This window comes from Castor canadensis, chromosome 11 (assembly GCF_047511655.1).
Source record: "Castor canadensis chromosome 11, mCasCan1.hap1v2, whole genome shotgun sequence".
In the NCBI taxonomy this organism is placed as follows: domain Eukaryota; kingdom Metazoa; phylum Chordata; class Mammalia; order Rodentia; family Castoridae; genus Castor; species Castor canadensis.
In genome coordinates, this window is record NC_133396.1 from 138,319,276 (window position 1) to 138,345,454 (window position 26,179).

Here is a 26,179-nt window from a genome sequence, read left to right on the forward strand (position 1 = left end):
GCTCTGCACCCTCACATTCTTTAAAGCCACTGATATCCCTGTCTGTACTCTCAAGCTAGGTAACAGGGCGGTGATCCAACTGGACAGCAGCTGGGGCCAGAAGGCGGTGACTTCCCCCAGGACCCTTGGGCAGCGGTAGGAGGAAGCTGGGTGCCCAGTCAACATTGGTGAACAGTTTCTGAGGTGAAAGGCCCTCACAGGGACAGAGCTGACAAGGCACATAAGCTATACTGAGCCGCCAGTCCCTGCTGCATCTCTATCCCTGGGGCCAGGCAGCCTCAGGTGCCACTTTTCTTAACACATTTAATAAATGTAATTAGACAGCAGTAAAAGCAACTAAATCACATGGAAACTCTTTTCTATAGAGAAGGGTGGAAGACATGAATGGATGTAACGAAAGTCTGTTCAATTAATTAACACCAGTAAGGACAATCTGGTCTGCCACTGCAGCTGTCTGTAGAAAATGGAACATTTTGCTTTTCTTTCCTAACTGCTGATTAGTTCTGAAAAATAACTCCATTCTGTTCTATAAGAGCAAGGTGGCAAGTAGAAAGCGAAGTGTTAAGGAACAGTGCTCCTGTGGACTTATGAAGCTACCCTGCACGGGGAGCCATGAGCTCAGCTACATTTCAGACCAGCACCGTCCTCACAGTGGTCAGAAGAGATTGTGCTCCCAGCTCCAGGCTTCACTGGCTCTCTTATCTGCTCCTTAAGGAAACCTAGGATAGACCCTGGGACTGTAAAACTAGAACCCCTGCCCTTGGCAAAAGCTACAGTTTACAGCCACTATGGCTGCTGCCTGGGAGGGCGGCACTGAGAGACACTGAGTGGAGCTGAAGTGTTTGGGCACCAGGAGACTGCTGTAAGTCTGTCATCAGCATTTCCTCCTGAGAGACCTTGGATAGGGCAAGGCCACACTGCCTTCCATAAGCTATGACTACAGCTGGGCTTTGATGCTCATCTTGGAAATTATGACAGTGGTGGCATTCCTGTGCATCCCTGTTGTAATCTGGAAATGGAACTATAGTCCTTTAAAGACACTAAGGTTTATTCAGCATGAACCATGTCTAAAATTCTTTTAAGAACAGAGTTGCTGTTAGTGATGAAATGTGACACGTCAAAAAAACTCTTGATGGCTTTTCTGTTGTTGATTAATAAAGCTGAGAAAAGAAGTTCAAATTATGTTCTGGAAATAGTGCTGAGGGTCTGAAGGTACCTTCAATATTTCAGAAATTTTAGAAAGTGAGTGATAAGATGCACTCACACTGGGGCTGCAGCTCAGGTGAGGCACCTGCTCAGCATGCTTGTGGACCCGGGTTCTATCCTCAGGCTGGAAGAAAAATTTATACCAGAGGCAGATCTCGGTGGGACAACTGGCAGTGGGATTTGGAAATGGGGGAAAAGGCAGGTGAGATAAGTTGTTAAGATTTTCTGGTCCTTTCCTAGGGCCTCGATGCTCAAGTCAATCACAAAACAACTGACTAGCTATGGAGGTATGTATAACAGTTTCTAATTTACCTTGTTTATAGACAGGTAAAATGGTTTGTGAAAACTTCTGCCGTGGTCTTCCATTTTCTCATGTCATTCTGCGGTCAGCCCTTCCTTCCTACAGCTCCCTACCAATGCCTGTCCCTTTTAGCTAAGTATTGTTTGTACGGGGCTGGGAGAATTCCAGGTGCCTTTCCTGAAGAGGTGGCTTCTCCAGACCACAGCAGGATAAACCTTGAGTTCTAGACAGTATACAGTCTCTCCTTTTCCTGAAGACAGGGAGACCCACCACATCCCAGAGTCACAGGACATGAAGTAGTTCCCAGGGCTGAGTCCAGGGCTTTTTTGTCTTAAGGCTTCCTTTCTCTTTTAGCTCTCTAAAGTAAAATATCTCCTCCTTTTATGACTCTAAAATAACATGTTCAATTGTCCCAAAAAGAGAATACAAATGCCAAAGTCCTGTTTAAGGAAGGGAACTGTCTCAAAGAGGCTGAGGCCGAGGGAAGAGATATGTTAAGACTTTCCTATCAAGCTGGACATGGTGGCACATGCCTAATAATCCTGACTCAGGTCACTGAGGCAGGAGGATCGTGAGTTCGAAGCCATCCTGGACTACATAGTGAGAACCACCCTTCCCTCCCCAATCAAAAAACGCCCTACAACAAAAAAGCAAGACCTTCCTATCCCAGTGTGTACTGTGGGCAAGCCAAACTAAGGAAGCCCAAACAGGCACAGCACTATTTGCTTGGCCCGGCCCTTGGGCTCCCCATTTCTGTGCATTCACTCATCTAGTGTGTGTTTAGTGAGCATCTGCACTGGGGCAGGTGTCTAGCTAAGACCTGGGACAAGCAGTGGTTAAAACACACCAGATTCTTCCCTTCACAAACTACTGTATTGTGGTGGCAGACATGGAAAACCAGTTGACCAGGAAAATACAGACAAGCAGGACGAGAATGTATGTGGGGTGGGGTCAGGCTGCACTTCCTCGAACTGGGAGGTCAAAGGCTCCTCTCTGATGAAATGATACTGGGCTAAGAGCTGAATAATAAGGAGCCATTTATGCAAATACAGGGACAAAAAGCGTTCTAGGTAGAGGGAACAGTGAACATCAAAGTCCCACAGCACAGTGGGATGCCAAGTCCAAGGTGTGGCTGGCACACAGGGACAGTGAGTGAAATGGAACAGGAAGGGCCAAAGAGGTGGACAGGGCCCAGATGTTGCCAGGCTGTGCGAGCCAGTGGGACGGGTTTGGACAAGAGTGCAATGGGAAGCCACTGGAAGGGTTTAAGAGGAATGGCAGCCTGATTACAATTAGGATTCCACGCAAATGACAGAGCCAGCAACTGCCTTGGCCATCCCCTCTCTCACTGGAGCTGCCCAGCAGTTTGAATGGTTATAGTCCCTCATTACATGCTGTGGTCAGAGACCAAGATCCGTGGCCCTAGTTCCCACTTAGATAGCACTTAGCTACCTGCCAGCATTCAACAGGCGCTGGAACACTATTTGTAACTCTTAGTGACTCTGAAATTCCACTGATGGCATCAACACACTGACACGCCACAGCTTTGCCTGGGCAGCAGCCTGGTGGTGAGTCCTGCTCCTGGCTATGCTCACACTAACTATGAGGCCTTTACTGGGTTTAGCATCACTTCTACAATCAAAGTGAAGAGGGTCTTAACTTCCTGTGTGTGAAGAAAGAAAGGAAGGAGAAGTGTGCGCGTGCACACACGATTTTGTTTGGATTTCGGAATGCTCACAAGCCTTTGTTGCTAGACCACAAACCTCAGATCAGGGGCTTAGCAAGGATGACCGCTTGTCTGTGCTTTGACACTAAAATCCATTGACTGTGACCACGGCAAGAACAGCATTTCACTTCAGCCTTCCCTCTCATGGACGCTCAGTGCATGTGGGCACTACCAACCAATGAGCAGAGAAGAAATGTAGAAACAAAGGCAGAGGAGAGGACCAAGGCACTGACATGCCATTGTGTGTGCCCTCCTAAACTCACTCCTGAACAAGGTGCAGACCTCTGTCAGGATGACAGTGCTTATGTTCTAAGTGACAACCTTTCCTTCCATCAAAGCCCGTTATCCATGGCATTTATCAACGTTTGGGGCACACAGCAGTGTATCTGGAATGATTCTTTTTCCCGGTGGTACTGGAGTTTGGACTTAGGACTTCATGCTTTCTAGACAGACACTCTATCACTTGTACCATGCTGCCAACCCTAGCACAAAGCGCTGGTTATTTCTGAGATGGGGTCTTGCAAACTTTTTGCCAGTGCTGGCGTCAAACTATGATCCAACCATCTCAGCCTCCCAAGTACCTAGGATTACAGTATGAGCCACCAGCACCAGGCTGTATGTGGAATGATCTGAAGTGGTGCATGAACATATAGTTTAATAAATTTGTAATTTAACTTAAATGTAACAAAAATTAATAGGAAACTAAATTATGTCTTCTCAAACACTGCTGACTGAAAATGCTAATTTAAAAACAGCAGTTTGATTTACAATGAACTTAAAAGTTACTAAGGCAGGAGGAAAGCAAAGCTGGTGCAATTCTGAAGATGGCGTGGAGTGAGCAAGGTCTGACTCAGAATCCTTCAGCTGGCTTCAGATCTGCTGGAGCACAGCTAGGAAGGGCTGGGCACTCTGGAACTCAGTTTACAATTTTTCCCACCCAGAAAAGCTCTTCTTTGCAGTGACCTCTGGTGTTTCCACTTTGGAAACCCCATTTTTTTGGCAGAACTTGTTAGGCCAGCGCTTTTAACGATTGGGCCATGTCCCAGGCCTTTTTGTCTGCGGTCAGCCTCAGACCTGAATCTTCCTACCCTTGCCTTGGCTGGTATTATAATTGCACAGTGCTATGCTCAGCTTTGTTTGTTGAGGAGGGTCCTCGTTAACTTTTTGCCCAGACTGGCCTCAAACCATGATCCTCCCAATCATGGATTCCTGAGCAGCTGTTATTTACAAGCATGAGATACTGTGCCTGGCCTGGGAATTTCAAATTTTTAAATGGAATGGAATAAAAGTTACTGTGGAATTTGATCTTGAAAAAAGAAGAATGTGTTTTTCAATTATTTTAGAATGTTACCGGGTACCTTCTAGATTTACTTACATTTTTCAGGTGGTGTTATTGTAATAGTCTGAGCTGTGAATTCTTCATCAAAATATCTGGTATCAGTCTCAGATGTTACTTGAGGCTTGAAGGGAGGTACAAGCTGTAAGAAGAAAAGGAATAATGTTAACATATTTCGATTTAGGAAAATTAATTTGTAGAATAAAATTAGAGAGCAAATAGTGAAATAAACAGTATAAAAGACTAGAAGGCTGAGTCACTGTGTAAGAGAGACAGGTTCCCTGGTCAAGAGTCTAAGGATAGAACGGTGAGTTCTTGGTTGGTCCAGATGAAGTTTGAGAAGTTATGTGAAATGGAATAATGGAGGAAGTATGAAATAGGGTGGGAAGAGGATATTGAAAAATTGGTGCTAATTTTTCCTGATAGCAAGTATACCTGTGACACCATAGATGTCAACCACTGTGACAATAAATAGGTGGCTCTTCCTAGTGTAGTAAGAACACAGTCTTGCCAGTTGTCTTCCCTCCCTTCCTGACTTTAAGTGGTCAGTATTAAAAACACAACATATGGGCACAGAATGGTGGCTCATAACTGTAATCTCGGCTACTCAGGAGGTAGAGATCAGGAGAATCACAGTTCAAGGCTAGCATGGGCAAAAAAAAAAAAAAAATTAAGGAAACTCCATCTCAATAATAAGCTGGGCATGCTGGTGCTATGTGGGAGGCACAGGTCAAAGTTCATGAAACCCACCTCCAAAGCAACCAGAGCACAAAGACTGGAGGTGCAACTTAAGCAGGGGAGTGCCTCCTTTGCGAGTGCCTGCTTTACAAGCATGAAGCCCTGAGTTCAAACATAAGACCCACAGAAACAGAAGAGTTAAAAGCATGTTTTCAAAACAGAGAACCACATCTGAATTTAAAGCTCATGTTACAAAGCATCTTTAAAGATTTTTTTCACTAACATAATTACTTGTGCAAACGGGGTTCGCTGTGATAGTTCCATACATGCAAATGATGTACTTCTGTCATAGTCACCCTGTCAACTTCTCCATCCCCTCTAGGTCCCCCTTTACCTTCATGCCATATATATTTATATGTAATTATGTATAAGTATACATATAAATAAAACTGTGCCTAGATTCCATATATGAAGGAAAAACATATTTGCAATATTTTTCTGAGTCTGGTTTATTTCCCATTTTCCTGCAAATGACAAAAAAAAAATCATTCTTCTTCATGGCTGAGTAATACTCCATTGCACATGTATATCACACTTTCTTCATTCATTCAATGGCTAGTGGGTACCCAGGCTGATTCTACAGCGTGGCGACTATGAATAGTGCTACAATAAACCTGTTGCTGGATCCTATGGTAGCTCTACTTTTGGCTTTATGAGAAACTGCCACACTGATTTCCACAGTGGCTGCACTCATTTACATTCCCATCAGCAGTGAATAAGGGTTCCTTTTTCCCCTGCATCCTCACTAGCGTTTGTTGTTTTTTGTGATTCTGATGATGGTCATTCTGACTGGGGCGAGACGGAATCTCAGTGTCGCTTTAATTTGTATTTTCCTAAGGATGTTGAACGTTTGTGTATTTATTGACCATTTACAGAGCACTCTGGGCCTCTTCTTTTCTTCATTCTTTCTGTTCACCCAAAATGTGGTTACTCTAAGGCATCCATTATTAATTTAGCAAGCACTCTTCTGAGACAGAACAAAATTCCAGTTCCATTTATCAGCTGGTAATGGCTACCAAGGAACAATACGGCTCCTCTAAGTCCCCCACCTGCTATGGGTACAGAATGTGTTTCCGTCTAGCTGCTGTCAGTGAGGGTGACAAGGTAGAGACAAGCAGGCCACCCCACTGACATGGCTTTCCTTCTCCATTTGGAAGTCACCAGCATCACACATGCACACAAAAACATCAGAGGCGAGGTGATCCACCTTGAGGAACCCCAGCAGGAAACAGGGAGACTGAATGCTGAGCCCTGACTCATTGCTCTGCAGATGTTCACAGACATCTGCATTCCTCCACTCAGAAAGTGACCTCAAAAATTCCTCCAGGCAAAATGGGCTTCTTTCTGCAAGTGGGAGGTTTTAGTTACCTCTGCCTCGTCCTTCCCATCTGCTTCCTTCTGAAGTAACAAAGACACCTATATCTGGTTTCAAGTTAAAGGAAACCTTAGCTTGAATTGTCACCTGTAACTTTATAAAACTGAAACATGTGCTAATATGGTGGGACACACCTGTTATCTCAGCTTTTGAGGAGCTAAGGCAGGCAGGTTGCAAGTTTGAGGCCATCCTAAGCTACATGGCGGGATCCTGTCTCAAACAAACAAACAAACACTAAAACACATGGTAAGACAGTTTTCAAAAGTTTACAGGGAAGCTTGATAGTTTGTTCAAACACTGGGTCATTACCAAGGACTTTTCTAAGTACAACATATATCAAACAGTTAGCCTCGCCATCACTTTTTATCCTTACACCGATATATTTTTCTTCAAAAATCTTCTTAACATCACACACACACACACACACACACACACACACTTCATTATACCTCACTTCCAATAAATACAAATTTTATGATGGCTGGGACTTTTTTAAAAAAAAGTCTGAGGCATGATTAACACATGCCAACTGGCACATCTGAAGAATTTATACATATGCACTTATGAAATTATCACCACTAGCAAGATGGAGAATATGCCTGCAACTCGCAAATTTTTTGTGCCCCTGTGTAAAATTTCTTCATTTTAAAGTGCTGGGAACAACTCCTATTCAACATAGTACTGGAATTCCTAGCCAGAGCAATTAGGCAAGAGGAGGGAATAAAAGGAATACAAATAGGTAAAGAAACTGTCAAAATATCCCTACTTACAGATGATACGATCCTATACCTTAAAGACCCAAAAAACTCTACTCAAAAGCTCCTAGACACCATCAATAGCTATAGCAAGGTAGCAGGATATAAAATCAACATAGAAAAATCATTAGCATTTCTATACACTAGTAATGAACAAACTGAAAAAGAATATATGAAAACAATTCCATTTACAATAGCCTCAAAAAAATCAAATACCTAGGAGTTAATTTAACAAAGGATGTGAGTGACCTCTACAAGGAAAACTATAAACTCCTGAAGAAAGAGATTGAGGAGGACTATACAAAGTGGAGAGATCTCCCATGCTCATGGATTGGTAGAAACAGCATAGTAAATAAAAATGGCTATACTCCCAAAAGTAATCTACATGTTTAATGCAATTCCCATCAAAATCCCAATGACATTCATTAAAAAGACTGAAAAATCTACCGTTAAATTTATTTGGAAACACAAGAGGCCACGAATAGCCAAGGCAATACTCAGTCAAAAGAACAATGCAATACAACAATAAAAACAGCATGGTACTGGCACAAAAACAGACATGAAGACCAGCGGAACAGAACAGAGGACCCAGATACGAAGCCACACAACTTTAACCAACTTGTCTTTGACAAAGGAGCTAAAAATATACGATGGAGAAATAGCAGCCTCTTCAACAAAAACTGCTGGGAAAACTGGTTAGCAGTCTGCAAAAAACTGAACCTAGATCCATGTATATCACCCTATACCAAGATTAACTCAAAATGGATCAAGGTTCTTAATATCAGACCACAAACTCTAAAGTTGGTACAGGAAAGAGTAGGAAATACTCTGGAGTTAGTAGGTATAGGTAAGAACTTTCTCAACAGAACCCCAGCAGCACAGCAACTAAGAGATAGCATAGATAAATGGGATCTCATAAAACTAAAAAGCTTCTGCTCAACAAGAGAAATGGTCTCTAAACTGAAGAGAACACCCACAGAGTGGGAGAAAATATTTGCGAGCTACACATCAGACAAAGGACTGATAACCAGAATATATAGGGAACTTAAAAAACTAAATTCTCCCCAAACTAATGAACCAATAAAGAAATGGGCAAGTGAACTAAACAGAACTTTCTCAAAAGAAGAAATTCAAATGGCCAAAATACACATGAAAAAATGCTCACCATCTCTAGCCATAAAGGAAATGCAAATTAAAACCACACTAAGATTCCACCTCACCCCTGTTAGAATAGCCATCATTAGCAACACCACCAACAACAGGTGTTGGCAAGGATGCGGGGAAAAAGGAACCCTCTTACACTGTTGGTGGGAATGTAAACTAGTACAACCACTCTGGAAAAAAAATTTGGAGGCTTCTTAAAAATCTAAACATCAATCTGCCATATGATCCAGCAATCCCACTCCTGGGGATATACCCAAAAGACTGTGACACAGGTTACTCCAGAGGCACCTGCACACCCATGTTTATTGCAGCACTATTCACAATAGCCAAGTTATGGAAACAGCCAAGATGCCCACTACTGACGAGTGGATTAAGAAAATGTGGTACCTATACACAATGGAATTTTATGCAGCCATGAAGAAGAACGAAATGTTATCATTCGCTGGTAAATGGATGGAATTGGAGAACATCATTCTGAGCGAGGTTAGCCAGGCTTAGAAGACCAAAAATCCTATGTTCTCCTTCATATGTGGACATTAGATCAAGGGCAAACACAACAAGGGGATTGGACTTTGAGCACATGATGAGGTGAGAGCACACAAGGGAGGGGTGAGGATAGGCAAGAAACCCAAAAAAAAAAAAACCAAGATAGCATTTGATGTCCTCAATGCAAAGGAACTAATGGAGAAACTTTAAAGCGACAGAGGCCCATAGGAGAAGTGGACCAGGAACTAGAGAAAAGGTTAGTTCGAGAAGAATTAATTTAGAAGGTAACACACATATACAGGAAAGCAATGCGAGTCAACTCCCTGTAAAGCTACCCTTATCTCAACTAGCAAAAACCCTTGTTCCTTCCTGTTATTGCTTATACTCTCTCTTCAACAAAATTAGAGATAAGGGCAAAATAGTTTCTGCCCAGTAGCGAGGGGGTGGGGGGGAAAGGGAGGGGACGGGGAGAGAGAGGGGATGGGGAGAGGCAGGGGGAGAAATGACCCAAACATTGTATACACATATGAATAAAAGAAATAAAAAATGAAGTTCTAGGGACAGAATCCAGGGCCTCTCCCATGCCAGGCAAATGCTCTACCCCTGAGCTACAGTCCCAATCCATCCCTGCAACAAATGATGTATTTGCTGTCATGATAGACTGAATTTTACATAAATGTACAGAGCGTGTACTCTTTTGTCTGCCTTCTTTAATTCAACACAATTACTTTGACATTCATCTGCATCAATGCATGTATCAAGAGTCCTTCTATCTAATTGCTGGGTAATATTTTATTATACAGATGTTCTATAATTTATCCATGTCAGTAGATATTGGGGTTGGCCCCAGTTTGGGGCTACTACAAATAAGGTTCCTGTGAACTCATGTAAACATCTTTGTGTAGACGTACGAATTACTCCATTTAAACAAATACCAAAGAGTGAAGAAGACTTACAAAACTGCTCAACTGTTTCCTGAGTGGCTGTAGCATTTTACATCACTGCTGGCAGCGTGTGAGAGCTTTATTTGCTTAATAGGCTTCCCAACACTGGCTTGCTCAGTCTTCAATTTGAAGCACTCTGACACTGGTGAACCTCTGTGTGGTACACTGAACCCCACATTCCCTTGAATAACCATGCTGAGCATTTCCCCCACAACTTTACTTCTTTGGTGAAGTGTCTATTCAGCCACTTGTTCATTTTTTGTCATGAGAATTACAGAGTTCTTCACATACCCTGCTATGAGTGTCCTTTCTCAAATTTGTGATTTGTAAGTGTTCTCCCAATTTATGGGTTTTCCTATCATTCTCTTTACCTGCTTTTGAGGAAAATAACTTCATTTTGATGAAGCCTGACTTACCGATTTTTCTTTGTGAATCAAGCTTTTACTCTTACCTAATAAATGCTTGCATGACTCAATGCCATAGAGATTTTCTCCTATAGAAAGAAAAGGGCTATGATCCATTTTCAGTTCATCTTATAAATGATATGATTTTTATATGGACACTTGACTAGTTATGGTTTAGCACTGCATGTTGTACTGAAATGCCATTGTACTTTGATGAACAGTTGCTTGATCACACAGGCATGTGTCTACTTCCAGATTCTCCATCTGCTGCATGGCTCTCCTTGCCCATCTTTATACCAGTGAGGAAGTATGTCAACAACTGTGGCTTGATGGCAAGTCCTGAAGGCAGGTGGCATGGGCCTGCCACCTTCATCATTGTTTTTTGTCACAGTGCTTTTGTCTATTCTAGGACCTCGTGTTTCCATATGAATTTCAGCAACCACCTGTCAATTTCTACAAAAAAGGTCGGCTAGGATTGTGATTATGACTATTCAGAATTTATCTATCAATTCAAATAACAAACATCTTAAAAATGTGGACTCTTCTACTCTACGCATATAGTATATCTCTCATTTTTAAAATCATCTTTACTTTTGACATTTCTTAAAGCTTTTAGTATAAGGTTCTTTTATATCTTGCCACAGATATGTAAGTACTTCATATTTCTACTGCTTTTAAAGATGGTATTTTTATTAATTTCCATTTTGGATTGTCTGTGTAACATCAGTTGCCATGGTATCTTATTCCTGTATTTCCATGTGTCCCCTTTTTTTTGGCAGTGCTGGGGACTGAACCTGGGGCCTCCTGCATGCTAGGCAAGCACTCTCCTACTGAGCCACACCCTCAACCAGGTATCTGTATCAAGCAACCTACAGATTAAGCCTTACTATCTTCATGTAGATTTCATCAGATTTTCTACATTTTACTGTTGTCCATGAACAGGATAGGTTTCCTTACTTTCTGCCAGTCTGCAAGCATTTTTTTCCTTTCCTTGCTGCAGTACTAAAACCTCCGGTACAACGCTGAATAGCAGAATGAACACCTCTGCCTTATAAAAGCTTTCAGTGTTTCTCCATTAAGATATTAGCTATGAGTTTGTCCTATTTTCCCTTTATCAGGTTGAATAATTTTCCTACTCCTAACTTACTAGGAATATTATATCTAGAAATGGAAGCATGACTTTCTTGACTGCTTTTTTTAATACATCTATTGAGATAATTTTTTCTTCTTAGTCTATTACTTTGGTGAATTATTATAATTTCTGAATGTTGAATCAATCTTACATTTCTGGAATAAACTACACTTGGTAATGATATGCAATTCTTTGTATCTACTATTCTGTTTGATTTGCTAAAATTATTGGTTGTTTTAGCTGGATGCTGGTGGCTCACACCTATAATTCTAGCTGCTTGCAAGGCTGGAATTAGGAGGACTGTGGTTTGAGGCCAGCCTGAGGAAATAGTTCATGAGACCACATCTCCAAAATAACAAAAGCAAAATAGATTGGAGGTAGGGCTGAAGCAGAAGAGCACAACAAAGCCCCGAGTTCAAATCCTAGTTCCACTGAAAAAAACCTTACTGGATTTTTGCATATAAAAATTATTGCATATATGTTCATGGTATTCTTTTCTTGTCATCTTTGCCTGCTTTTGGTATCAGGTTAATGTGAATCTCACATAATGAACTAGAAAATATTCTTTCATCTTTAATTTTCTGAAGAATTTTCATAATTGACTGTTCCTTAAGTGTTTGGTAGAATTCATCAAAGTCTTAAGGATTTGGAGTCTTCTTTTAACTATAAATAAAATTTACTGAGCAGATACAAGGCTATTTGTGACATTTACTTCTTCTTGATAACCTGTGTCTTTCAAAGACATTTTTCATTTCAGCTATATTGTTGAATTTATTGGCATAAATTTATATATAATATTCCCATGCTATTCACTTAATGGCCATAGAATCTGTAGTGAGATCAACTCATCTCATTATACTTTTTGTTCTTACTTTTCCTTCAGTCAGGTTAGAAATGCATTGATTTTAATGACCTTATCAAAGAACCAGTTTTTTCCTTTTTGCCAATATTCGCTATTATTTTCAGTTTTGTATTTCATTGACTATTGTCCTAATCTTTATTTCCTTTCTTCTGTGTGCAGCAGATTTAATTGGTTGTTTTTCTAGTCATCAGTCTTAAACCCCTCTTTTTTATCTAATATTGTCATGTAGTATAAATTTCCCTTGATGTACTGCTTTGGCTGTATGCCACACTAAGCATTTTTTGTTTTCAGTTTTAGATTAGCTCAGATACTTTCTGTCCCTTTCTTTTTTGGCAGTACTGGGGCTTTGAACTTCAGGGTCTTGCACTTGATATGCAGGCGCTCTACGGCTTGAGCCATGCCCTCAGCCCTTTTTGCTTTAGTTATTGTTTAAACAGGGTCCTACATCCATGCCTGGGCCAGCCTAGGCTACAACCCTCCTATTTATGCTTCCTAGATAGATAGCTGAGATGACAGGCATGGGCCACCATGCCCAGCTTTTACTGGAAGAGATGGGTCTAGTGAACTTTTTTGCCCAGGCTGGCCTTGAACCACAGTGCTCCTGAACTCCACTTCCAAGTAGCTAGAATTATAGCTACCAGTGACATGTTAACTCAAATATTTTCTAATTTGTCACTGACTTCTTCTTTGATCCATGGATTACTTAAAATTATAGTTTTCAGATACTTGGGACTTTTTCCATGTATCTTTGTTTTAATTTTAAATTTTATTTCATTCAAAGGGAATATGTTTTAAATTACTTGAATGGTTATAAATGTCAATTAGATCAAGTTGGTTCACAGTACTGCTCAAGTTGTCTATTGCGTTATTAACGGCTCTATACTTGTTCTGTGAAGTTTTTATTAATAGATATTGAAATGATCAGCTGTAGCTATAGACAGAGTGCTTCTTTACAGTTCTATTGGCTTTTGTTTCACATATTTTTGAAATTTGGTTATTAAATGCATAACTCATTACGAATGTGAAGCCCTCTTGATGAAATCGTAAGGATGATTATGAAATGATCACCCTTATCTCAGAAGCAATACTTAGTTTGAACTCTACTTCATATATTAATACACAGCTACTCTAGCTTTCTTTGATTAATGTGAACATGGTGTAGTCTTCAATTTTTTACATTTAATCTACTTTAAACCTAGATTTAAAGCTGGTTTCATATAAGCAGCATATAGGTTCTTGCTTTCTATCCAAATTGGTCATTTTTGCCTTTTAGTTGTAGTGCTCAGATCAGTTACATTTAATATTATTGTTGATGTGATGGAATTAAATCTGCCATCTTGCTATTTTTCACTTATCCCATCTTGGACCTTGTCTTGCACTAATGCTATATCCTTGATACCTAACACAGCTGCTTGTCACACAGTAGCATTCAACAGTATTTGTGGAATAAATGAATAAATAACTCAATCTTAGTGCTGAGTAGGGTTTCAGAGAGATACAGTCATTTGAGATGAGGAAATTAAAGCTGATGGTGGTAAAATGCCTTGCCAAAGATTATACAAATAACAACTGAAGCAGCAAAAACGTGGGGTTCTTTAGCTCAAATTCCCTTCACAGTAACACTTAAAATAATGAAAACTGCTTTTGACTGTTCCTGCAGGGGCTGGAGTGGGGCTTGGTGGTATACAGTGTCTGTCTGCCTAGCATTCACTAATTCACTAAGCCCTGGTTTTGATACTTCGCAAAGCAAAGCAAAGCAAAAAAAAAAAAAAAAAAAAAAAAAGCTGGGTGTAGGGGAGTGGGGAAATAGCTGCCCCAGACAAAAACATGAGACAATATTGGAAAAATAAAGTAAAAAAGGGCTCAGGGCATTGTTCAAGTGGTAGAGCACCTGTCTAGCAAGAGTTCAAACCCTAATACTGCCAAAAAGAATTAACATGGGCATTGTGGTACATGCTTATAATCTCAGCACTTTTGGGGTCAGAGGTAGGAAGCTCTTGAGTTAGAGGCTAGCCAGGAACTAGTGAGATCCTAACTTAGGACAGGGGTGCTCAGACTCTGAATTTCAGTACAAACCTCCAGGTTACAAAATTACTTTCAAGAACAGTTGAATAAATTTCAAATTTCTTATTATGAAAAGCTGAATGTTGTCCCCCACCAAACTTCTTTATTGAAGACATAGTCCCCAGAACCTCAGTGTGGCTGCATCTGGAAACAGACAGAGTCTTTGAAGACATGGATTAGGGCACATGGGCCTTAATCCAAGCTAGATGGTGTTCTTAGAAAGAGAGGAATGTGGATACACAAAGGAATATAGGACCTGAGGAAAGACCACAGAAAACAAAGGGAAAAGACAGCCAACTGTAAACTAAGCAAAGAGGCCTTGGAAGAAACCAACCCTTGATTTTGGTCTTCCAGCCACTAGAAAGGTGAGAAAATGACTTTGTCTTTTGTAAACCACAAGGTCTGCGGCATTTTGTGATGGCAGCCCTAGCATACCAATAAATGTTTTATTTTGTGTTTAAACTAATATCTTCATATCCTCTTTCTTTTCCTCTGGACACCTCTCTCAAAACACTTCCTTATCAATTGACACCACTGTACTCCCATTTAGAAATCATAAAGTATTGAAAAATCAGAAGAGTTTAACTATAAACCTAAACTTCCATGTGCTCATTTAGTAAATAGCTACTGTGAGATTAGCTGCAAACTATACATATTTTCCAGATAAATGCATTACATTTGGAACAGATCCTCCTTTGAAAATAAACCTATTCTCAGAAAATACAGTTCTAAATTATCTAAACAGTAAAATCAAGATTCTGGGTGGCTACAGTTTGGATCTGAAACATCCCCGAAAGGCCCATGTGTTAGATAAAGGCTTGGTCTTCAACTTGGCACTGCTGACAGTGGTGGAACCTTTAAGAATGGGACCTGGTGGGAGGTCTTAGATCACAGGAGTGCCACTGAAGGGGACTGTGGGACTATGGTCTCTTCTTCCTTGTTGGCTTCCTGGTTGCCAGGAGATGAGCAGCTTGCTCTAATTTGCATTCCCTGCCATCATATGCTTCCTTGCCATAAACCCACAAGAAATGGTCCAATCAACTATGGACTGAACCCACTAAAGTTATGAGACAAGTAAACCTTTTCTCTTTTGAAACTGACTGTCTCAGGTGTTTTATTATCCTAATGGGAAGTTACTGGCACACCAGTTCAGGACATGTTTTAAGAAAGGCATGTTTAGAACTGGGTCTCCTTGCCCAGCATGAAGCCCACATGGTGGAAAGCCCTCACCCTTCTCCACCCCTTTCCTTGACCCTCTGCCAAGTCTCTGCCGTTTTCTGACTTGCTTGCCTAGGGGAAGACAGTTCTGAGGTTTGAAGTTGGGCTTTCCCACCAGAGCCACACCTGTAGCCCCATGTTTTCTATCTTTCTAAACATAAATATTGATGTTTCTTTACAGTGTAAGGGGAAAAACTGGGTGAGAGAAAATCTTCTTAAACTTGTCAGAACAAGTCACATTTCCGGCCTGGCTGAGATGACAGCATGGGAGTGTGAACACCAAACTCTTCAAAGTACATCTCCCTAGACCTTCCTTAGAGACAAATCACTTGGGACTGCCAAGCATTTCTATTTTCCTTCTATTTTCAGTGGTAGGTGTTAAGACATAAGAGAGATACAGACGGGGATTATGGCATCTTATAAAAACTGGTTATCTTACCACACCTGGATCAAAACACTGGAACACAGACATCTGCAGTAAAAACTGCCAACACTATTAGATTTATACAGACAGAATCTGGTGCCATGATTTTCACCTCTTTAAAACAACATGACTGAGTAGCTAAGCTAAGGCAGGAATTCTGGTGTATTTAATCTCTGTTTCTCACGTAAAACTGGTTTCATGCTTTGTGCATATTGTATATATACTGGAAGAGCAGGAATATGGAAGAGAATTTACACTTAAAAACCAATAAATTTATGACATACACTATTTATGTTAAAACTGTGTCATCCCAATGAATTTTTGACACAAAACTAGAAACTCAAACACATATATTTCATTTTTTAAAACTACACAATAATAATTAAGTTCATATGGCTGAACTTGATTCTATTTAAAAAATGGCCAAATGCACTGGCTTACTCCAATTATCCCAGATGCTCCTGAAGCAAAGACTGGGAGGACTGCAGTTTAAAGCACCCTGGGCAAAAAGTTAGTGAAAATCCATCTCAACAAATAAGTGCGTATGATGGCTCATGCCTGTAATATGAGCTACTTGAGAGGTATAGGTGGGAGGATGATAGTTTCAGGCATGCCTGGGTAAAAAGGGAGAATCTAAAAAACAACCTAAAAGCAAAACAGGGCTGGGGGCATGGCTCAAGTGGCATAAGACACTGAGTTCAAACCCCAGTATCACCCACCCACCCACACAAAGTACCAAGGAGCTCAAGGTATATGCCACATTTATATACAACTATTATATTATTAACTGAACCCACTGAAATGAATATTTTAGCTATATCAAAAATTAAATGTTTAATTAATAACATTTGTTTTCCCTGCTGAAACTCTTAAGGGCCTGTTCACCCATACATTCATATGGTATGGGTGATGTGCACTGCTTTTAAAAGCAATTCCCAGAAATCTGGACTCATATTTTCTTTTCCTTGGTAAAGTTTTCTCACTTACAAAGAACTTCACAAGCATTCATCACACTGACTGTAGGTCTCTGGACAGGCATACTATTCATAAACACCCATGGTTACATTATGCTATTTCAAGACCTCAGCTATGCTTGCAGAGGAGCCACTTGCCCTTTTGAAGTGCAGGCAGTAGAAGCACTGCTACTACTGCCTTGATGGAAGTGGCTAGGGACAACTCCCAGGGCTTCGCCAAGACCCTGCTGAGAAAATGTGCTCTTTTCTCTCCTCAGCTGATTTCATTAACACCTTAGGTAATCAGTGGTGTGGTAGCCAGTAACTACTATTTCTGATTAGCAGAGTTCAAGAAGATGAGCAAAAGTTGAATGAGTTCTGCAGATGAAGCAGGGAATGACATGAATGAGTTACCCAGAATCTGCAGCTCTGATTTGACGTCCCATGAGAATCTCACATAGCAAATTTTACAGTTCTGGAAAGTATGGCTCAGCCTAGTTGAATTGGCATATTATAAAAGCCATCACACAAACGAAAATATCGTGAAAACATCCAGCAAAATGTAACATATAACTTACATGGGAATAAATATTTAAATGCACACTCACTAAACTATCAACTCACAATTTTATATTCAGTGAAAATATCCTTCAAGAATGAAGGCAAAATAAAGACATACTCTGATAATAGCAAACAGTTTTATTTTCTTTTGCCAGCTGCGCTGTAAGAAATGATAAGGAAAATTCTTTAGGCTTGAAAGGGAATGATATCACAGAGAAACTTGAATCTTCAAGCAGGAATAAAGAAACAATAAGTGTTCTGAAATTACATAGTGGTGATGGTTGCACAAGTACGTGGAGTGGATAACCCAACAGCCACTGAACCATACATATTTTAAAGGGTGAATTATATCTCAACAAAATAAAAGGAAAATTAGAAAAAAAGCAAAACATCTGTGGATGTAGCTCGGCGTAGAGTGCTTGCTTAGCGTGCGTGACCCCTTGCTTCAGGCTTCAGCCCCACACAGAGGAAGAGCAATGGAAACGGTAAATTTGTAGAAAAAGAGAAAATACTTAAAGTTCCATCTTAGGATCTGGGACAGAAATGAACATTAATGTTCAAGTAGGAACACATATATTTAATGAATAAACTGAAAGACTGAAAATTAATAGAATAAGGACTGGAAGAATCATACTACAGAAGGAATCAGAATCAAATTATTCATCTGAAAAGGAATTAATATTCAGAACATATAAGGAACTGAAAAAGCTCAACAACAGTGACAACTCAACCTCCCTGCCAAACAGCCCAATTTAAAAATGGGGAAATTGATCTGAATAGACATTTCTCAAAAGATGCACAAATGGCCAACAAATACATGAGAAAGTGCTCACTCAGCATCACTGGCCATCGGGGAAATGCAAATCAAAACCACAGTTGAATATATACATATACACAGCAACAAAAGCTGGCAAGGATTCCAAGAAAAAGGTGTCCTTATATTCCGGTGGTGGCAGAGAAAATGGAGTTCCTATACACTGGTGGTGGGAATGCAAACTAGCACAGCCACAAAAGAAAACAGTATGGAAGCTCATCAAGAAACTAAAAGTAGACCTGCCATAGATCCAGTGATCCCATTTCTGAGCACACACCCAGAGGAAATTGCAGTTTTTATCAGAGACACCTGCACTAATGCACTAATTTCAACACTATCCACAACAGCCAACAAATGGAACTGACCAAGTATCTATCAACAGATGAATGGATAAGGAAAATATATATACAATGAAATACTATTCAACCACAGAAAAGAACGAAGCCCTGCCATTTGTGACAAAATGGATACAGCTAGAAGGCATTATGTTAAGTGAAATTACACACCAAAACTAATACTGCCTGTTCTTACTCACATGCAGAAGCTAAAAATGCTGATCTCAAAGAGGAGAGTAAAGCAATTACTCAAGGCTGGGAAGGGGAGAGGGGAGAAAGGTCAGCAGGGCTGGATATTGGATACTGAAGTACAGGTAGATGGGGGGATGTGTCCACAGCATGACAAGGTGACTGTAATTTACAACAACAGGAGTTTAAGACTCCAAATACAAAGAAATGATAAACAGAAAAGGAAACAGAAATGTTGACTACAATGATTTTAATATTACACATTGTTTATATGTATTGAATTATCACATTGTATCCCGTAAATATGGAAAATTATTGTGTCAATTAAAAAGAAAAAGAAGATACAGAACACTTCTATCACCCCTTCAAAAGAAATAAATGAAAGTAAAATGAAAAAAAAATGAAAGTAAAATGAAATATTATCTTTCCTATTTTTAATTAAACTAACAGATACCAGTCTGCTCAAAATAAGACTAATAACACTAATATATTCAATGATTCTAGATTATGGAGTAAGTATAAAATTAATGACAGCAATGTTATAAGGGGCAGGGCAGATGGACTGGGAATACTGTACTTCAAATTCAAGGGCGAGAAGTAAAAATAAAGTTTAAAAATAAGTATAATTGAGGGCTTGTTGAGTGGCTCAAGTGGTACAGTAGCCTGCCTAGCAAACATGAGGCCCTGAATTCAAAGCCTAGTATCACCAAAAAAGAAAACAGAAAGTACAATTGATTTAATTGTACTATGAAAGGGAAAAGATGCCATCTTATAAAATGCTCACTTTAATAGCGCAGAATGCAGAAAAAAATGAACGGAACACACACACACACACACACACGTACACTAACAAACAAAGAGCAAGGGCAGCTAGTAGTAAATAGTAACAAATATGGTAGATATTAATTTAACTGTGCTGACAATCACTCAAGGAACTAAACATACTAACTAAAAGACACAGACCGTCAGAGTGGATTAAAAAAAAAAAACACAAGATCCAACTACACTATCTACAGGAAACCCATTCTAAGTATAAAACCAGATTAAAAGCGAAAGGACAGCAATGGAAAGAAAGCTGGAGCAGCCACTTTAACTTACGACCAGGCAGAACTGTGGGCAAGGCCAATTCTCAGAGACAAAGAGGGGCAGTGTTCAATGGCAAAGGCATCAGTTCTCCAAGAAGACATACAGATCTGTAATATGATGCCTAATAACAGAGGCAAAACACGTGAAGCAGGGAGAAAAGGACAACGCCACTACTACAGACGGACGTCAGCACTGACAGTTCCAGAAGACCAAAAACTCACTTGACACAGTCAACCAGCTCTAATCAATATTTGTACAAAGTTTTATCTGACAACAGGAGAATACACCACACTTCTCAAGTTCACATACAACACTCCTGAGATAGGGAAAACACTGTGGGCCATAAAACATACCATAACCATTCAAAAGAAGAGGAATCATGTGAGATTACACTCTCCACCCACAGTGCAATTCAACAGGAAACTAGTAACAGACAGTCAGAAATCTCCAAAATCCTTACAGATTAACCAGCATACTTCTAAATAACATGTAGGTCATGCGAGTTAAAGACAGCTCAAGAAAAATTTTTAAATATTTTAACCAAATGAAAAGGAAAGTACAACTTATTTCAATTTATGTGATGTAGCAAAAGTAATGCTTAGAGGAGTTACAGCAGTGAACGCATAAATTAAAACTCAGGTAACCAGAAAAAGAAGAGCAGTTAAATCCAACTAATGAGAAAAAAGTACTGAATAGAGCAGATAGCAATGAAATTAAAATCAGAATGTTAAAAGAAAAATCAACAAAACCAAAATCTGGATCCTTGCAATAATCAATAAAGCTGATGGAATATGTAGACAGGTTAAATGATTGTTTTACACATAAAAAATGCTCACCATTTCTAGCAATAAAGGAAATGCAAATTAGAACCACACTAAGATTCCACCTCACCCCTGTTAGAATAGCCATCATTAGCAACACCACCAACAACAGGTGTTGGCAAGGATGCGGGGAAAAAGGAACCCTCTTACACTGTTGGTGGGAATGTAAACTAGTACAACCACTCTGGAAAAAAATTTGGAGGCTACTTAAAAAGCTAGACATTGATCTACCATTTGATCCAGCAATACCACTCTTGGGGATATACCCAAAAGACTGTGACACAGGTTACTCCAGAGGCACCTGCACACCCATGTTTATTGCAGCACTATTCACAATAGCCAAGTTATGGAAACAGCCAAGATGCCCCACCACTGACAAATGGATTAAGAAAATGTGGTATCTATACACAATGGAATTTTATGCAGCCATGAAGAAGAACGAAATGTTATCATTCACTGGTAAATGGATGGAATTGGAGAACATCATTCTGAGTGAGGTTAGCCTGGCCCAAAAGACCAAAAATTGTATGTTCTCCCTCACATGTGGACATTAGATCAAGGGCAAACACAACAAGGGGATTGGACTTTGAGCACATGATAAAAGCGAGAGCACACAAGGGAGGGGTGAGGATAGGTAAGACACCTAAAAAATTAGCTAGCATTTGTTGCCCTTAACGCAGAGAAACTAAAGCAGATACCTTAAAAGCAACTGAGGCCAATAGGAGAAGGGGACCAGGAACTAGAGAAAAGGTGAGATCCAAAAGAATTAACCTAGAAGGTAACACACACACACAGGAAATTAATGTGAGTCAACTCCCTGTATAGCTATCCTTATCTCAACCAGCAAAAACCCTTGTTCCTTCCTATTATTGCCTATACTCTCTCTACAACAAAATTAGAGATAAGGGCAAAATAGTTTCTGCTGGGTATTGAGAGGGTGGGGGGGAGAGGGAGGGGGCAGAGTGGGTGGTAAGGGAGGGGGTGGGGGCAGGGGGGAAAAATGACCCAAGCCTTGTATGCACATATGAATAATAAAACAATCAAAAAAAATTAAAAGGTGAAAAAAAATAAATGATTGTTTTAGGGTTTTTGTCTTAATGGGATTTGAACTCAGGTCCATGTCACGTGAACTCTGTGATTTGAGTTGATACTTCCAGGCCTTTTGCTTTTAGTTTGTGTTTCAGAAAGGGTCTCACACTAACTTCCCTGAGCTGGCCTTGGACCGTGATTCTTCTACTTCTGTCTCTTGAGCAGCTGGAATTACTGGCATTTGTCACCATGCCCCATCAAATAATTGTATTTCCATTAGCTCTCTGCACATTTTCAGGTGCATACTGTAACTTGGTACAAAAACTTAGTTTTTAATTGAGGGTTACACTCAGGCATTCATGCCTGAAACAACACCCTACCACATCAACACTCATGCACTGAGATCTACTTAGACCCAAATAATGGTGCATGTTTATTTCTTTCTGACATTTGACCATTAAACCTCTGTTCTTGTTTTTTTTTTTCCAGTTTTTACTGTGATCTGGTTTAGATGGGATGCATTTTTAAAAGCCTAAACTATTTACATTTTATGGCATAGCTACTGTTAGTTTTGGCAGCTGAGTCCTTTTCTATCCTAAGTAAAATGACTCGGGAGCAAAGGAAGACAGTAATTACAATGTTGGGCCATCAGAACATCGTTCTTTGAATGAAATTTAAAGGTGGGATGGGAGGCTCCCTAGAAGCCTACTTTTAGTCTTTCACTTCTCCTCTCAGAGCGCCTGATACACGAAAACAATAATAACCACTACTATCTGAAGAACTGCCATTGATCACTAAACTTGTCAGCCAAAATATGGGAAACTACAAAGTAATGACTCAGGAAAAAAGTCCTACTGTCACATCTGTGTGACACTTCACACAGGACTGTGATATTGTTGCAAAAATGTATCCTCAAACCAGCTTCCCTTCTTGTTTTTTGATTTTCCCTTTTTATGGTGTTTGGGGATTGAATCCAGGGCCTTCTGTATAGGAGGCAACCATTCTACACTGAGCTACGTCCCAACCCAGCCTCCCTCCTTCTTTCCTTTCCCTTCCCTTTTCCCCTCCCCTCCCCTCCCTTTTCCTTTCCCCTTTCCTTCCCTTCCCACCTTTTTTTGAGATGCTGAGGTCAGGCCCTGCACTTGCCTGGCAGGCACTCCACCACTTGAGCCACATCCACAGCTTCTTATGCTTTGGTTTAGGATATTCAACTTTGCCTGGGCCCAGCCTTGGATGGCGATCATTCTACCTCTGCATCTGTCATACCTAGGGTTACAGATAAGACGCCACCAAATCCAGCTTGTTTTTTTTTTTTTTTTTTTGAGATGGGGTCATTAATTTTTCCCCCTGGGCCAGCCTAGAGCCATGATCCTCCTATCCCTATCTCCCATGTAGCTGAGATTACAGACATGTACCACTATACCCAGCCCTAACTCTCATTTCTCTATAGTATCTATGGAACTCACACTTTCTTTTCATAGATGCTTTTTATTTGACTTTATTGAGTCTTAGTAACTTAACTTTATCATTATAGTAGTATGCAGTTCTTTTTGCCAGACTCCTCCACCTAAAAGTCTAATGAACAGAACCTGAAAAGGTTCCATTACGTTATGCTATTTCCTTACTTCAGGATCTGTAACTCTGGTAAGTGCTTCAAGCAGACGTAGGATCAACACTTTTAAGATTACGCAGTGAGGCTGGGTGTGGCTCTCGTGGTAAAGCACTTGCCTGGCAAGCATGAGGCTCTGAGTTCAGACCCCAGTGCCACAGGGGGAAAAGAGGACACGGGTATGAGCAGGCCACCCTTCACTTTTTGCGTTTAGCTTCCATTCACTATGGATGCCATGGTCGGCATATCTCCATGCACATCACTTGTCACTGCTTTGTTCTTTCTCACACTGCCTTCCCTTCGGAAATGCCTTTCTGCTATTGGCAATCCTGTATTTCTTTCAAATGCATTTCATTTTCTGTGGGTCATGCTTGAGAATTAGAGTTAAAGTTTGAAGAAGAGAATGGGGGAAATGATTACAGGTAGAGGCAGAATCCATATAAAGGAATGGAGGGCGCTAAAAATGGCCAACACATCGAAATCAAAAGGTCACTAGCATGTCTTGTGATGGTCACTAACACGTGAAAGAAGCATGTAAGAAGATCACAAAAACAGAAAAGGGAAACAGAAAGCTGCTGCTGCATGTCACGTGGTTATAACTGCAGGCAGACTGTAATAAGCTATATGTGTGCACTGCAACAATCTAGACACACCTCAAAACAATAAAACAAAGACATTATGGCTAATGAAATGATAGCAGAGAAAATGAAATCATAAAAATATGAAACAAATCAGAAAAGCAGAGAAAGAGAAGGGGGAAGATAGCAAGATAGCATCTTTAAATATAATGATGTCAATAGTGCTTTAATGAAAAAGGCTGTACATTTCACTTCATTTTAAGTCCTGTCTTAATGAGAAAAAAGAATAAACTACATACGTTTTCAAAAAGCACACTTAACCATAACTGACATAGATAAGCTAAAAGTAAAATGATAAAAAGACTTACTACACAAGATCAAAAGAGAGCTGAGTCTTTGTATCCATCTCAGACAAAGCAGATTTCAGAAATCACAGTGAATGCCACAGAAGTAGAGGAGCACATCACAATGATACTGAGGAAAATTCACCGAGAAGACACAACAGTCTTAAATCTAAATGCATACTCAGCTGACAAAGCAGCTTCAAGACACATCAGCTGGGGTTGCATGCAGTGCGGTGGGAGAGCAGAGTACCTGCACAGCACACATGAAGCCCTTGGTTTGATCCCCAGCACTTTAACACAACCCTCCCTCCCCACAAAACCCCACAAAGTGAACTGGAAAGGAAAACAATCGTCCACAATGGCAGCTGTAGATCTCAGCACTCCTCATCAATAACAGAAACTCAGTAAGAACAGGGGTAGTGTTAACTGCCACCCATTATCACCACAGAACACACCTGTCCTAACAGAACCATCGCGGGGAAGAACAGGTCGCACAGCAAAAGTGTAATCCAGATTCTTTCCAAGGGTATATGAAGTATGTACCAACAAAAACCATGCTCTGGACAATAAAACAAATCTTGATAAATGCAAAACAATTAAAATCATTTAACGTATGCTCTCCAATCACAAGAGAATTAAGCTAGAAATCAGTAATAGAGATATCTAAAAAAATCCACATATTTGAAAATGAAACAATGCACTGCCAAGTATCACTTAAGAAGGAATCACAAGGATAACTGCAAATGTTTTTAAAAGAGAACACAAAATTTGGAAAGCATGACAACAGTCCTCAAAGAGAAACTGTGAGCATTAAGTGCATAAGTGAATTGTGAGAAGTCTCAAAACAATGATCATGCCAGGTGTGGTGGCTGCATCTGTAATCTCAGCTACTCAGGAGGGGACATGATCACTTGAGACCTGCCCAGGAAAGAAGTTAGTGAGACCCCCATCTCAACCAAAAAGTCAGAATGGTGGTGCATGCCTGCAATCCAAGCTAAATGGGAGGTCTAGGTGGGGGAATCTGGGTCCAAGGCCAGCCAGGACAAGAATGCAAGACCCTATCTGAAAAATAACTAAAAGAAAAAAGGGCTGGGGACAGAGTGATAGAATGCCTGCCTAACAAGTGCAAGGCCCTGAATTCAAACTCCAGTACTGCCCAAAACAAAGAAAACAAACCAATAATTGTAGTTCCCATCCAAAGAAAACTAGTATAAAAAAGAGCAAAGTAAATTGAAAAGAAACAGCCTAAGGCCAAGCATGGTGGCTCAATCCTATAAGCAAAGCTACTTGGGAAGTGGAGATGGGGAGGATTGTGGTATGAGGCCAGCCAGGGTAAAATGTTCTTGAGACCCCATCTCAACCAGTGGCTGGGTGTGGTGGCACATGCTAGCCTAGCAAGCATGAGGCTCTGAGTTCAAATCCCAGTACAGCAAGCAAAAAAAGAAAAAAGCATAAAGAAATAATATGAGATCTGGGGATGTGGTGGAGTGTTTGCATACCATGTGCAAGGCCATGGGTTTAACCCCCAGCATCACCAAAATGAGTTTTTTTTAAATAAAATACAAAATTAATGAATTTCTATACCAAAAAACAATAGAGAAAATCAAGGAAACCAAAAGTTGGTTCTTAACAAAAACTTCAGTAACACTAATAAATCTGTAGCCAGACTGATAAGGACGAAAGAGGGAAGACACAAATCACCAATCCAGGAGTGACGGAGAGATT

At 40.2% G+C, this 26,179-nt stretch overlaps 1 protein-coding gene across 7 annotated transcripts in view; it reads right to left on the minus strand.

Annotated features, from left to right (window-relative positions):
- The window catches only part of Akt3 (AKT serine/threonine kinase 3), a 286,879-nt gene that overhangs the window by 5,308 nt on the left and 255,392 nt on the right, over nt 1-26,179 (minus strand). For 4 of the 7 annotated variants that reach the window (XM_074048785.1, XM_074048783.1, XM_074048781.1 and 1 more), the window contains 2 exons: nt 5,320-5,409; nt 4,609-4,711 (listed from right to left, as the gene is read on the minus strand). In XM_074048785.1, coding sequence (XP_073904886.1) covers nt 4,609-4,711; nt 5,320-5,409 — 193 coding nt within the window. The remainder of the gene's footprint in view (nt 1-4,608; nt 4,712-5,319; nt 5,410-26,179) is intronic. The other 3 variants (XM_074048788.1, XM_074048786.1, XM_074048784.1) reach the window with 1 other exon arrangement.